This window comes from Corvus hawaiiensis, chromosome 5 (assembly GCF_020740725.1).
Source record: "Corvus hawaiiensis isolate bCorHaw1 chromosome 5, bCorHaw1.pri.cur, whole genome shotgun sequence".
In the NCBI taxonomy this organism is placed as follows: Eukaryota; Metazoa; Chordata; class Aves; order Passeriformes; family Corvidae; genus Corvus; species Corvus hawaiiensis.
Window position 1 is genome coordinate 37,322,560 of NC_063217.1, and position 16,378 is coordinate 37,338,937.

The 16,378-nt window shown below is 37.2% G+C and overlaps 1 protein-coding gene across 4 annotated transcripts in view; it reads left to right on the forward strand.

Annotated features, from left to right (window-relative positions):
* Positions 1-16,378, forward strand: part of GLRA3 (glycine receptor alpha 3) — a 91,678-nt gene that overhangs the window by 58,481 nt on the left and 16,819 nt on the right. For all 4 annotated transcript variants that reach the window (XM_048304242.1, XM_048304241.1, XM_048304243.1 and 1 more), the window contains one exon: positions 4,885-5,022. In XM_048304242.1, coding sequence (XP_048160199.1) covers positions 4,885-5,022 — 138 coding nt within the window. The remainder of the gene's footprint in view (positions 1-4,884; positions 5,023-16,378) is intronic.

A 16,378-nucleotide genomic window follows, 5' to 3' on the forward strand; every position in this document is an offset into this window, starting at 1 on the left:
CCCTCCATCAAGTATTCCAGGCACAAGTCCTGAGAACCACTTTTCATCAACGCCTTATCTCTTCCACCTTCCCCCTCTGTAAGTGTGACAGACTTTTACTTTCATTTTTTCACACTTATCACCAACTCTGTTGCACATAATTTTCTAAAGTAAAATTTCTGCAGGCCAGGTCCAAGTTTCCCAATTGTTTCAGGACCTCTTCCCTTCTAGCTAATTCTAAATTCTACTTAGTATGCCAGTTCATTATGTTCGTCTCAGGCAGAGTTCTCAGTCTGCCAGTATATGCTTCATTAGCTAATTACCTGGAATGACTTCAGGGTCCTAAAAATTACTTGTCTCTTTAAGAGGACTGTTTGCACAGAGGCTACAGTGACATGCATTCACACAGTTCTTGAGTTTTCCTGAGAAATACTCCTGGAAACCTTCTCCTCCTGGGATGATGTCTTTGTCATAAAACTACCAACCATTTACAACCTGCTTTTGCATTTTAGATGTGCAAGACCTCAGATTTTGAGTAATTACAGAGAGTATTAGTGTAACCTGGCCAGTCCTGTAACTCCTGAGCACCACTGTTCAAACATAACAAGGTTGTTTTTTCCGTCCTTTCTTTATAACTCTATGATCATACCACTTAGATTTTGTATAATTAGTAATAGCTGTATAGAATTAAGAGCAAGTACTGCACAGTAGACAAAAATAAATACATTGCTAACTGCCCTCTTCTTCAGCCGCTGAAGCAGCTGGTGTTTGTCCCATAAAACACAGTTTGACAACTCAACTTTCTCAACCTTCACTCATCCATGCCCTGCAAACCCAAACCCTAGCACACTGCATTTCAGTGGCAGAAGTCTTTACTAACCCACTTGATTTAGTTTAGGTTGGCCTGGTCCTGAAGACCACGGTAGATTATAGCCTCCATTGCTTTTAGCTATTCATGTAGAATAAAAGATTCACTTTTTGCACCAGTGAGCTGCACCCACATATACTACCTAGGCTAGTGACTGACTGTCCTTTTTTCAACAATAAAATTTAGCCACTAGGCATTTCCTACATAACACTCTATTTCCCAGCCACTGGTAATAAAAATATCTGGTAGCAATTTATAATAGTCACCAACACCACCTCATAGTCAAAAAAGAAAAAATTCTGGTTTAATGAGAGGCTGAATATCATGTTGGGTTGCAGCAAATCCAAATAAGTAACAGATATATATGTTCTGCTCATAAAGCAGCAGCAAGAAAGCTGCTTTCTGTAAGCTGTTCATAGTAAGACTGAACAGCGAGAATTTACAAAGAATAGGAATAACCATCATGTAGCAAAAGTTTACCCTGAAAGGCACTTGTTCTTAGAAGTAAATTCAGTTTTATCTTCTGGACACACAGTCTTTGGGGATTTGCACCACATTTCCCATTGAAGGCAGAACACAATGAAAGCAAGACAGAGAAAAAACACACTCAAGTCTTATCCCAAGAAGAAGTCAGGATTCCAGAGCTAGGCACTTATGCTTACTACAGAATAAGCTCCATCCATCTACAAGCAGAGATAACACATTTAAAGTTGTGTTTAGTTGATAAAAGCCCTCCTCTGATTTGGCTTTGGGTAATCTCTTTCTATACTATTAGAGTTGTGTGGAGGGCAACGGGAATTATTTCCATAGGAAAACAAAATAAAGTGTTCTCCTGATGGAAATGTTAGCTGCATAGAAAATAATAAAGTATCATCTTCAATATTTTTTGCTAATTTAAACATATGTAACTAAACTTCAAAACTCATCACTGCATTAACTTTTGTCATGGGCTTCTGTGGCATAACAAATGTGAGGAGAATCCAGAAACAGGTACCATCAAGAAAGTAGGACTTCTGTAGGTGTGAATCTAGACTTGAAATACTTCAAGGAATAGGATTCCTTATTCAATGTCATTCCTGCAAACTGGTTTCTCTACTTCCTCAAATTCAGGGTCCTAGATTGTGCCAATTCTCCTGCCTGTTAGTTTCTGTGTGTTCAGAATTTATGGACCTAACACAGCAATAAAGACACCATTATCTTACCCCTTATGGGCCCTAAAGAGAAATGTCTTTTTCTTTATTACTACATATTGCAGTTCAGTTCTTACAAGTCAGAGAATATGTCTAACAATGTAACTAACCTATAGCACAAGTTTGTACTGGTAACCACACATCCATTCAGAACAAAGCCTTCACATCTCAGAACCACACTTTACTGCTCCATTCCCACAGTGGGAACCATGTAATGGAACACAACTTCTCAGATTTTTTATCTCATAGATCATTTGGAAAATACAGACAGTGCATTTCTAATCTTCAAAAGCACACCAATAGCAGCAACAGGCATTTAGACTTTTTGTTACATTTATGAATTTACTGAATGAGATTTTTGTAATTCCTTTAAAGATAATGCACATTTGTTAATCAGGTAGCAAGTAGCCACGAACCAAAAGCTCGAGTGGACTTCAGGTTTAGTATGTTTAGAAGAGGACAGGAACAGTTATTACAAATAATCAGCAGAGGTCCCAAAATTAGTCTGCCAGGGGACTGTATTTTAGGCTCATTGCATGTAGAACACCACATACCTAAACTGTAATAGTACATATACTCCAGTATGGTAACCACTGATTGTTTTAAGAGTATTTTCTGTAGAAATGCCTTTTTCCCCTTATGCACAACACACACAGTACAATAAGCATTCTGAGTGTTAGGCACGGTGCTAATCAGCAGGTATTCTTCATAAAATTAATTGAAAAATCATATTTTCTTTTGATTTAATTCAAGCTGATTCAATTTAACATACTAGTGGAAAAATTATACTATTTTAAATTTATTTGGTATAACATAAACTCACATCTCCATTAAGTTCTCTATATTTTAAGACACCTTTAATTTATGACAACGACCTTGACTTACAAAACTGAAGTTACAATTTTGAATGCTAAAGCTATATTTGGACATTTAAAATGTAAACATGGCAAAAATTAATTACTACACCAACATTTCGAATACACTGCTGTTATTTTTAATATATTACATTATAGAAGAATTAGTGGGCAGGGTAGATAATCAAAATTAAAAGCATGCATTAGAGATGAATGAATCTGATTTAGTGAAATACATTTTGACACAGCAGTTGTTTCTTGCCAGTTCAATGAGTTTTGCTCAGGGAATATCACTTCTGGCTTCAAATGGCAATCTGCTTTACACACAACGGCTTTTTGTCTGAATTCATGCAAAGTTTGATAAGATATATACCTCTAATTTTTCACAGTTTATGGCACTTTATAGTGAATTTTAAGATTGTGTTTATGGAATATCATGCAATCAATAAGAAAAACTAGCATCTCCTTGCACATTTTATATATGCTTGTAGTGACTTGGGTAATGTCTGATCTCAAACTCATTTAAAAGGATATGGTCTCATTTTTATCATATTCGTCCAGCCTTAAAAAAAATACCAAGTAAACCAACAGTCAGCCTGAGTTCCTGTGAATACCTTGTATACAGGTTTTCCCAAAAAGAAACATCAAGAATTTAGAAGGAAGAAGTGTCAAAAACATTTTTACATTCAAAACCACTAATTCTTAGCTCCTAGTTTCATTCAACGTAGATCAGAAAAGATAAAGTGTATCTCAGTTTTCAGGTCAGCAGATCAGGTCACTGAATGCCATTTATAGGTGTATTAAAAGAGTAATGAAGTCACTGAATATAACAGAGGTAAGATTTATGCCCACCCAGCAAAGAGGTTACTTTTTTTCACTGAAACTCAAAATTTCAGTAATTTTGAGCAGACTTTTAGAAGGTTCTGATCAATATACTATAAACAGTAATGTGTTACTGAAAGGTTAAAAGAATTTCCAGTTCTCAACAGGTTATTTTCAACAGCTCATTAGCATTGGCCTAAAGCAGAACGGAAATATTACAAAGAAGCTGAAAGCTATGTAAATTAGATGAAAAATTCTCCTTTTAGCTTCTGGTTCCTTGTGGTATATGTGGCTCAAATTTGAATGAGAATATGAAGCCTTTTCTTTTTTTTTCCAGTTGTAATAACCAGATAAAATTTATTCAGAAAGAAAATTAGAATAAAATGCCTGGGAAAGATAACAGATCACATATTCAGAAGAAACTGGGATATTTTCCCTGATGATATCCCATGCAAATATTCATGTGAGAGAGGGAAATAGAAGGAAAAAGTACTTGTCCTTTGCAAAGTCTGGGCCTTGATTAGTATGTCTTTTTCTGTTATATCTAATCTTATACACATGCATGAGGTATGGATAAGTGCAGCGTCTGAATATTAAAGCTGAGGGCTTTTTAATATGTCACAGTCAGTTAATATGAGAAGACTAAAACCAATTGCTTTCCCATGTGTTGTTCAAGTTTCAGAGAAAAGCAGTTTTTTGAACTGCAGAATTTTCAATTCATTGCTGTCTTTGAAAAATTTGCACCTAACCATTCAAACTGACATAAATCCATAAACATAACTCTGACAATCCACTTTCACCTCAAGTGAAAGGAGGAAGAGGCCTGAGTGTAAAGGCCTATTTTATCCTTCATGGGTTGGGGAGGGCAAGATGTTCCCAAGCACCCAAGAGATTTGGATGTTTAGGTAATTTAGATGGTTTTGTTGAATCCATTAATAGACCATCTAAGTATTAAGATTTAAAAAGAGTTTCATAAGACAGCCCTTGTTTCTCTTCTAATTCAGTATGGTATACAATGGCAGATAAAAATTTGTGATTAACTGGTACAAGCAGACCCTCTGTATTACCTCCTTTTTATAACAGTTACTTAAAATATTGTAATTTGATATGTTACTGCTTTTCAAAGTTTGCAGCTGATTTAGAGTTTATTTGGGTTTTTTCTTTGTTTTAGTTGGATACACAATGAATGATCTCATTTTTGAGTGGCAAGAAAAGGGAGCGGTTCAAGTTGCAGAAGGTCTCACTCTGCCACAGTTTCTGTTGAAAGAAGAAAAGGATTTATGTTACTGCACCAAGCATTACAATACAGGTAGGAAAGTGATTACAACTGAAAAGACATTTACATTTATTGATATAATAAATGTCACAGTTGGGGTGTTTTTTAAATGTTCTCACTGAATTCAGAAGAGGTTTAAAACATACAAGTGCATTGTGCAAGATAATGCAGTCTTAAATAACTGGCAAACAAACCAAAACTGCCTAAAGACTGAACAAACTTCTATTTTAGATACCTTAAGAAAATATAGTGTTGAAATAATTCAGAAACTGTTCAGTCAGGGGTTTTACTTACTCAGCAGGTGCCGTGACCACATTTACAGTGTGCAATCTGAAGCACTACTGAAATCCAAAGGTCTGTATGCTGTGCACTAAGCACAGCCTGGCTCAGTCAGGAAAAAGGGACCCAAGGTTGCCAAGCCAAGTTATCCCTGCCCGAGTTCATCCAGCAAGGGGGCAATGTGAGCGAGCTGAAAGCATTCTTAGCATCCAATGGCCAGGTGTGCAAACTAGATGTGAGCATGCAGTGACAGGACAAGGGGGAATGGATTCAAACTGAAAGAGCACCGGTGTAGATATCAGGAAGAAATTCTTTATTGTGAGGGCAGTGAGGCACTGGAAGAGGTTGCTCAGAGAAGTTGTGGATGCCCCATCCCTGGAAGTGTTCAAGGCCAGGTTGGATGGGGCTCTGAACAACCTGGTTGACTGAAAGGTGTCCTTGCCCTCAGCAGGAGGGTTGGAACTAGGTGATCTTTAGGGTCTCTTACAACTCAAACCATGCTATAATTCTATAATTCTATGGTTCTATGATACTGAATTAAAGCCTTTGTTGAACTGAGATATTTAGCTCATCTCTGGAATTATTTGAAAAAGGAGGGGATTAACATTAATAATATAATTAAGTATATTTTAATTTTTAATTGTGAAAAACAACATCAATAATTGAACAATCACAAGCACAATAATCCTGAAAAGCAAAGCCTAAAAATACATAGTTTATATATTCTCTTGAGGGAAATAAAAAGCTAAAACTCTTCCATTCTAATCCATATATTTTTTAATTTTTGCTCTCAAATATGATTAAGCACGTCTTAAAATTTAAGATTAGAGTGATTAATTTGGATTCTGCTGAAATGTCAGGGAGAGAAAATTAAAAAGGTGGTGTTTGTAAGGAGTGTCCTGTTACAATCAAAATTAAGGAGTGCTTTTCAACACTGAGTTTTATCACAATTGCAGTGGTGCCCTAAGAGAAAGGAAGGTTCTCTCATAATTTCCATTTAGCGTAGGAAGATATTGATAGAGATATTTTGAAGTGTTCCCTAAAATAAATTGGAAATACTTAGCCTGCACTTCTATTGTACAAATACTTATATCTGGATAATCCTTAAAAACCTTCTAAAATTTGTGATAAATATCCTATAGCAGAGTAATTTTTTTCACTCTGACATTTCTTCTTTAATGATAAGGTAGAAATTCCTTTTTTTCCTTTCTACCATAATCCTTATGACAAATAAGAAAATTTTATTTTCATTATTTTCCACTTTCTCCTTTGAGATATACAAACAACTTACCCTTTCTTTTTAAGATTCTCCTGTTTTTGTGCCATTTTAATGAGTGTCTGTAATTGTATTCCATACCCCATGTATGATATTAACTAATGAGAACTAATAGGGCATTCTTCTCATTTTTCTAAAGTGCATTTACATAACATGATGCATCAAAAATCTCTGAGAAATTAAGACATTACTGTGATGCTTCATCTGATACTGAACAGAAACCTGGTTTAAAATTTCAGGATTTCCAGTGATTTCCAAACACTCCATCCAAAGCTGAGTTACACTCTTACTCATTTGTCTGAGAACTTACATTATAATTGTCAGAGTTCAAACCTTGTGATTTTGACTAAAACTTCATTTTTTCAATATTTTGAAGGCACTACATTTTTCTTCACAACCCATATTTCAGGCCTATTTACCTTGGTATTAATTTTCATCTAAGGAAAAACAGGAAAATATGTTACACCTAGGCACACTATACTAGGTTGCATGGGGTCAACTTACATGTACTGGTTTTTCACTGTGGCCCTGAGTGGAGAAGCAGGAGAAACAGATGCTGTTAGCTGCATGTGAGGCCTCATGGTTCTCAAGATGTGGCTACAAGTGTGCTTGTCTCCATGCAATTCTGTAGCATTTAGGTGAGAGGAGGGTTTTACTGTAATAAGTCCAGAGGACAGTGTGGCTAATCACCAGCCTGTCGTATTCTGTATTGCTTTGGCCAAACCGCGTTTCTGTGGCCAAACATGCTCTAAGATGTGAGTGCAACCCACAGCCCTGGAAAGATGAAGCTCATGCCTGTACTAAAAAAGTAATTGGACCATTTAATTTGCCCACAAAAAAGTCAAGGCATTTGATAATACAGAAACCTTGGAAGCCTGGGTGCAGTTAGAGGGTAGGGACATTAAAAGATGTCAGCAAAAGATAAAGCAATTGCACAGCTGTGGGACTTACCTGTGGTGGACAGAGAGGAAAAATACGATGCTGATGCTGAGCAGCAGGTGGAAGGGTATGTCCTCACCAGAGGAAGCAGCTGAGTGGCCTGCTCTGTGTTACAGCACCAAAATTACAGGTACAGATCTAGAACTTTGTCAGGGCAAATCAGAAAGAAAAGGTGGTCTTACCCAAGAAGGACTATATTTATTGTGATACTCTCCTCTTCGAGATAACAGTATTTTCTCCAAATTATTTTTTTTTATTCAAATCTTCATTATGAAGCAAATTTAATCAGATTAGAGGGGTTTGGTTTCTATGAGATACTGCAGGCAGATATGCCTTTAGGACACTCCACAAGAACCAAAATTTTAAAAAAGCAGTTTTCAAAACTTGATGTGAAGTCTATTTCTCTGGCCTATGACAGATTAGATAAAATGAATTCTTAAAGTAATGCTAAGCAACTGCAGCTGGTATGCAGTAAGTGACCAAAGAAGAGTTTTCAAATTAAATTTATTTACAACACAGGATGGAAAGCGCTTCTGAGATATCTTGTAAAACAGAAAAAAAATCTCAAAATTCTCCCTGTGAAGCAAATTAACATGAAGCTTCAGCATAGTATGTAGAAACTCATCAGTACATGTCTCATCAGTGTTTCATGCCCAATGGAAAACTGTTCACTGTAACCAGAGCTCAAAAAATAACTGTGTCTAAATATAGAGACATAACAGCGTCAGCAACAGTACAGCAAAATGGCTCATCAAATCTTGTGTTCTGAAGTGACACAACAACATTTCTGATAATTTTCATATTTTGCATGCACAGGCATATCCGCAGTGACCAATTTGGGAAGTGAAGTAGAATCATAACAACCAGAAAAATCACATATGAACCATTTATGTTACAAGGATGGTCTTGCTTTGCCGCATTCCCATGTAACATTAATGGCTTCCCTGGGCCATTGTGCAACACCTAAATTTTATTTCAATCACAGATAATTTCAATCATAGCTGCAAAAAGCCCAATATACAGTAGCATGAATTTATATATAATAGCAGACTAATAGGCACAAATGAGTCTTGGCTTTATTCCTGCATCATGCATGATGCTTTACACCTGCACTTGAGTGATGCTGCTCAGAACTCTCTTAGGTCTAATAATGCCTTTTGGACCAAAGAATTGGATGTAGTGGTCCTGGAAACAGTGGAGCTATGATTGCTACACTCACCACCAGAACTGGTAGATACTGTATGCGACCATTTCTGATAATTGCAATCTTGATGAACAGCACGTTTCCTAAACTCCACACTCCCCATCTGACTTCCTAATATGCACATCCCAAACACAATTTTTCCCATTTGTTCCCCCATAGTCAAAAAAGTTGCTTAACAACCTGTAGATTGTGGCCCTTCTAAGTCTCACCTTCACCTGACCTAGTGCCTTATATTCAGCCATTTTGCTGCCAGCATGATAATGACAGTGATTAAAGGAGACATAACTTTGATGCCTTACTCTGCCAACAACGCCACAAACCCTTACTTGTGTTGAGAAACACCTAAACCACTCTTTTTGAGTCTATAGAAGTGATTTTTAAGACGTGACCTTTTAACTCCCTCGGGTTTTTTCATTGAGCATTTCTCCAAAAAGGAAGCTTGTACATTTTATCCAGGAGGTAGTCTATGGGTGTGAAATTTCTGAAGCTGCTCATTCCTTCACTGAAAAAGCAGAAATTATAAACACTTTGGAGAACAGAGTCTATGGCAGGCTGAGGATGTGACCGCTCCTAGATGCACAAAATGGCATTGTCTGACTCCAACAAGGCATTTTTCTCAAGGGCAAAGAGGCCGGAATTGTTACCCCTGCACTGATCAAAATTTGAGCATTTTACCTTAAAGATTCATTGAATAAAAATTCATCACCTCTCCTGGAAGTGGAAATGTTACATCTAGATGTCTCTTTAGTTTATACTTCTCCCCTCTCTGCCTCTGCTAACACAGTACAGCACGTGACAAGTCTTTCACATCACAAGACTTATGTTCAACTTGATATCTCCCAGGCTCCCTGGCCTGGGAGAGCTGCTGCCTACCCAGTCCACCCCCAGCCTGTATCAGTGCAGGGGGTTACTCCATCCTCATCACGGATCTGTGCATTTCTCTTTGCCGTGCCGTTGTGCTGGGTTCTCCAGCCTCCAAAGGCCCTGCTCAATGCAGCTCAGTTCTCCATTCTGAGGGACATGGGAACTGCATGTGCAAATCTGTCAAGCTGAAAAGGAAATAGTTCCTCTTTTCCATATTTATTTTCAACTGTCTTTTACTGCAGTCATTATCAGTCTTACACCAATGTTAAGTTTACCACCTGCCTCAGTATTTTTTTCAAAAAAAGCTACGTAAAGACACTTCCTTCCTGTCCAGGAATTTATGTAGTCAAAGACAGGTGATGGCATCAGCACTTATTTCCCCCAATATGCTGCTGATATCCACAGACTGTGACTTGACAGAAAAGCTGAATGGAAGTACATTCCCAGAGTCATTTAGTGAATCTTGGCTTTAGATACATAGACAAGTGCCATACACATGAGAACTTGTCTAGTTCTATATGCTAGATGCTGGAAAATCATAATTTCTATTCAGGCTGTATAGATACAGTGTGTCATTTATTTTATGATGAGGGAAAAATGAGTGGTTTTACAAGCAGCTTTTATCAGCAAAATACATTCAAATTGCAATTTATACTAAAGTGCAAACTGGAAACTTTCCAGAGACTGCACTTACCAAGTGCTTTTTTATTATCTTGACACCTTCTTAGAAAGGTATGAAAATAATTTCAGCTAAATTTACATATATGTAATCAGTTTTATGGGTACAGTCTCTTTAAACAATGAAATTTGCAGGCACATAATTTATGAATTTTATTTTTTGTTCAAAAAATTTTATCACTGGAAGGCAAAGGAAAAAAAATAGCATTTAGCGGTATTTAAGTAATAAGTAAAGCAGAGATGACAATGTCACATTCTTGGAAGAATAAAAAGGAAATGTCTTTACTGAACAAGGTAAAATCAAGTAGACTGCTTTTCTTGTGGTGATTCTGATAATGACTCAAACAGGAGAGAAAGTAAAAGGGACATTATTACCTTATGGAAAACTCAGTTTATATATTTCATTCTCCTTCATCCTCTCTGTGAAAATCATCCACTACTCTGATTGCAGTGTTATACGTAACACACTGTTGCCAAGAGATGTTAATTGCAATCTTATTTTAGCAGATGCAGAGAAAAAAGAAAGCACGCAACAAAAGGCAAAAGGAAAGTGCTGGTGGTCTATGTGATCCCTCTTATGGCAGTACAGTTTATTTCCTCCTGAGACTGTCTATTTTCACCTAAGCAGTTTTTTCAGTTAGAAGATAAAATTGTCCTCAGAAAATTTCCTTTAAACATTAATAACTTTAAAAATAAAAAGTCTTTTTTTGGGGGGGCTTTCTTTTTTTTCACCAATTTTGTCTGAAGATACTTGGAGTCAATGGCCACACTTCACTGAGGCAATAACCTTTGCCAGGGTGATCCCACCCTGTGTACTAGATAAAACATTAGGGTTTATGTATGCAGGACCCATAATAAAAGCCTTAATTAATTACATGATCAATGATTTTGTCTCAGGACAATACTGATCCAACTTCATCTGTCTGGGGCTTTTATACACAGGTATTTAAAGGACTAGCTTTCTGCTACCTAGCGCACTGAAGTTTCCCAACTCGGGATGAGACAAGTGCCAGAACCAGCATTACAGAAGGGCTGGAAAAGTATGGCAAAGGGAAGGTCTGTGATGGCCTGCAGTAAGATCATATTCACAATATGTATTACATGTCATGAACTACTCTCAGTGTGAGTTGTCCTGCAACAGACATTTGTTTCGAGTAAGTATTTATCGTTGTACAGAGAGTAGATAGGAATACTCAAAGCATTGCAGTGACAACCATTTAGTAAGAACCAGTGAATCCAAGGTATTAAACATTAGAAAACAGTCAAAGGCATAAGGTGCAATAGCCATGTTACATCAGTCCATACAAAATCTGTTTCTTGAGTCCACCTATTGCTTCATTTTGGAAGAAGAGCCTCTAACTTTTGTCTTGAGAAGAAAGAACTGTCATTACTTTCAGCTCTATAGAAAAAAGCATGTCAGCTGGCTTTTGCAATATGTTATCTTTTCCATATAAGATGACAAATTCTGGTTTTTATAAGTCTAAAAATGTAAAACACAGCAGAGGTTTAGAATAACACTGAGAGGTAAATACTCTGTCTAATACAATCTTCAAACTCATTTTGAACTTAGGATCTCTATGGGGATAGGGAGAGTAGAGGAATTGAGGTGCTTAAGAAATGACTTTCCAGAGGACAGAGGAGCTCTGGGAGAAGCTCTCTATTGTATTAAGAGATCTGAATCTAAGTAAGTCAGCCATTAGGTTGAGCATATCCTAGCCACTGAAGTAGTCTCACTCTCCTTTTCTCCTTTCCTGCTGTCTCTCAGTACCTAATTTCATGCTAATTCTTTGTCTCTAGCTGTTCTTCAAGAGGAAAAATGAAGTGTTGTAGCAGAGGAACATCATCACAGTCCAATTGCCCCAGGATTCTGTTAGCAAATCTCCATAGCTAGCAATATTTTGGCTGCTAGACTGACTGCTTGTTGGCTATCAGACACTGGTAAAATCCGAATTGTGTGGTCTACATCCATATTGACAGATGTGTTGGAATCAGAATATGAAATATCTGCATCCCAGATCCAAGACACATATTCCACAGAGGTCCATAAAGGTTTATTCAGATTTTCTTAACTTAGCTCAGTTTTGCTAAGCTTTAAATCATCTCTATTCAGCAAGTATAAGATTCTTATTTTAAGTAAATAGATTCTTGGAATTTCATTAAGGCATATCATTTTTAAGCCACAGTCCTCTCTATATCCATAAAATATTTCACAGTAAATCAATTATTAGAATTATCAATGACTTACAAGGTCAGACTATATTTTACTACTATCTAAAGTCATATCAAGATTCTTCAGCAGATCCTCCATTCTGCATGGATTAACAGTTGAACTCTGCATGCTTAGTTCTTTTCTTGTTTCTTAATACTTATTCATTATTTATTATGCTATTAATTTTTAATTTCATAGTAGTTTAATAATTATCACTCCCTTCGTAATTATTTCTCAGGCACACTATTTCCTTGACTCAGAATCCTGAAGTAATTCTCCCTTATTAAAACTTTCTGTATAGCTTCAGAAACAGCTACTCAGCCTTCCTGGGAATCGTAACATGTTTATAAAGCCGTAGGGGTACAGTAAGAAAAGCTTTCCCCAAAAGACATCTTAAGGGCTGCTAAAAGGAGACAAATATTTTTAAGTAAACTCTTACCTCTGGGACAGTTTGAGACAGATGAAACTATAAAAGAGGATTCTTTATGGCCTGAATTTACTACTTATGCTTGATTTCCCTTGCACATCCCACACTACTGACAGTACCTTTTAATGACACAAGCATACTGCGGCCTGCATAGCCCATTTGCTAAACAGCACATGCCACAGTCAGAGGAGCCTGTGTAGTGTGAAGATGACCTGAAGTAGAAAAATGCTCCTTTTGGGTTACTCACAGCTGGCCGTGGAAGAAACAACAGCAAAAAAAGGACGTGATCTTGAAACATAGATTTAGAAGAAACATAAAGATTTTAGTTATAGGCTAGCTGTGTCGAGATTAGTTGGAATAAGAAAGAACTTGGGCCCAGTGAGAGTTAATTAAGATAGTTAGGAGAGCTGGACCTGAAATGGGTTTTAAGATGTTAGTAACTGATTACCAAATAACTGATGATCTGTCATTTGCATGTTTGCTTAGCTGTGCTTAGAATGAGGAGTAGAAACATTGATGAGTTGGTATAGAGAACAAGGATAATTACCAATTTCCTCCCTTGGTGGGAACCCATCCAAAAGTCATGCAAGAAGAAACTTACAGGTCACTAAAGTAGTTAGGATTGTTAAAGTTCAGAGAAGCAAAAAGGTCAAAATGAGGAAGATGAGTTACTTCATCTTTTTTGAGACCACTGACCCAATTTGAGACCACCGACTCCATTCAGGACACACACTACTCATGCTTAATGACATTGAAGCTCATTTCCATACGAAGCAGAGAATGGGAAGTGTTAATGTTATGAATATACATTTGTATTTTGGATATTCATAATATTTGGGAATAAAAGGTATCATGTTTGCTTGTATTGGGGCCCTGCATCTTAGGGAGCTATCCCACGCAGAGCCTGGCGCCAAATAAAACATGCACTTACTAACTCTAAACTGTTAGAGAGCTTTGTCCGTCTCAGTTGGATATCGATATTGGATCGATATTCAGATTTTGGTAAATCAATCTAGATACTGACTCCAAAGAAAAGTAATTCATGCTTTCTGGGGAAAAGAAAAATCATATAGACTGACTACAATACATTTTTTTCCACTATGCTAATGGTTTCAGCATGGACATTTCATGGAAATCATGCCAGTCCAGCAGCTCGAACATTGTTGTTACCAAAGAATATGGATAAGAGACAAAAATGCACCATCTCATGCTTACACACCAGCGTGTTCACACACGTAGGCACAACATTCATAGAGTCAGCACTTTTGCGCCTTTCGCACACTTAAATCCCTGGTTAGACTAGACTTACGAACACGAGAAATGTTACCTCAATTCAGGAAAAAAATATTTCTTTTAGGAAGCCCTCGATAGTTTTTCTTTCTTTTGCATTACAAAAATCCACTTTATGGATTGTGCGCACACTTATATTTAGCTTTAATCTGAAACTACCATCAGGTAGTTTGTTGCACAGTTCAGCAAAACCACAATACCTCAAGGGATTCCTATCTTCCTACTAGGCACTCTCTGTGACATTCACAGTGCATATCAAAATGAACTGGAGTTTACCTTTCACATACTGCAAATGAATTATTAGAGCAGTGCTCTTAGTTGCTTGTCTATCTCATTCCCCAGCTGAGATAACTTTGTGGGTATGTCTCTTCTGATCCATTCAAGCACCCAGTCAAATAGATTAAACCACAGCTAACCTGGCTTTGAATTTGAAATGGAATACAGGAAGAGAAAGGAGGTCCACAGCTGAATGCTGCTTCAGGTGGGGAACAACGCCACAGCTTCTGCTGGCTGCTGAAGCTCACATCTGCTAGTGAAAGTGTTTTCTTTTTCCACTCAGCTTCGTTAGCCAAGTTTATGCAGGTGGTTCTGATTTCAGTCAGGAAAGGCAAAAGCTGACATCAACTCTTTCACACTTAGACCAGCAACTGCTGCAACTGCAGTGCTGAGACTCACTCCATCTGCTGCCTTTCTCCAATACTCAGTAGTGGAGCAGCAGAGAAGAGTATCTAACGGGGTAGCCACCCGTCTTCCTGGGGAGCTGCTGCATATTAATTTTTCAGTGCTGTGCTGCAAGAGAGCAACACAGTAGTCTTGTCTAGGAAGCACTGGATATGTACCTGGCAAGTCTGTAAACTTGCTGGGTCTAAGACAAAGGCAGGACTCTTAAGTGGCACATGTTGTGGAGCTAAGCAAAGACATTTTTCTACTTTGAGAAACATTCCACTTTCTTTTTTTTTTTTTTTTCAATTTTTTGTTTGGCCCTGGTGTAATAGGTTTTCAGCTTTTCTTTTTTCCTTGACCAAAGATATTTGCAAAATTTCTGAACCAAGCAAAAAAAAGGTTCTGTATAATTCTTCTGACACATCATTCAGTCCTGGTTCTGGCCTCTTCATTATCTCTGCTTTTTTCTCTCCTTCCCTGTGGTTAGGATATATTCCATTTGCACTTCTTTCATTTAGAATTTTGCTAGGATTCTGTTGCTCACAACCATTCTTCTCTTTCTGCTTAGTTCAGTTAGATCTGTCAAATTTGCAACCACATAAAATTATCCATATCAGAGCTACTATATTATTTACTGTTCACTGTTTAGGACCACAGAATTTTTTTGCTGAGTGGTCTGTAATAGTTCAAGTCCACCGGAGTCCTCATGAAAGAAACTCAAATCTTTTATCCCACATTTCTCTGGATGGAAAAAAACCAACATACGAACAATAGTTAATGTTTATTGACACTTCATATATGCATATGCATATATTACGAACTGATGCTCCTTAGTTTTCCTTCCTAATTTGTTTTGAAAGGAGAATATAATACCCTATAAGAAAAAAATGTTTCATGCTGAACAATTCTTACTGATGTGATGCCAAATAAAATGGCTTTGCTTAGACCTAGATTGGGCTGATGCATTTCTGTCACTCCTTACCAGCGCGATTTACTGTGAGGTATGAGACAGAGACTGCTGCTGTCCAAGGCAGCTGAATTAACAGAATGAATGTCACAAAAAAATAGAAATCTTCAGAGTAAGAACCAGTTTGAAGAATATGATTCCAACAAAGGCCAGTCAGTGCAGAACTTCTGATTATGTGGGGTGTACTGAATTGCTAAGTGAAAGACTAAATTGCACAGGTATCCTTTTGAAGACCATGGAAGAGAAATGTAGGGGAATATCCTGACCTTTTCTGAAGTAAACACCAAAATTCCCGTTCACTTTTTTAAACCAGGATTTCATCCCGTGACCGAGGCAGAAATCAGTCCTGAAGCTTGGACAGCAGATGGTTGAGCCACGATCTGGGACACGGATTTTGGGAGTGTAGATAGGATTCAGAAAACACTGGCAATTAGGAATGGAACTAATAATTGAGCTTGCAGATATAAAACTCCTGCGATGCAGAATGTAATCTTAAAATTGAACATCATAACAAACATCTTTCTAAATTTTTTTTACTGCCTCAGCAGAATAAAAATATCATAAAATTACATTCATTATGACATCATAGAAAA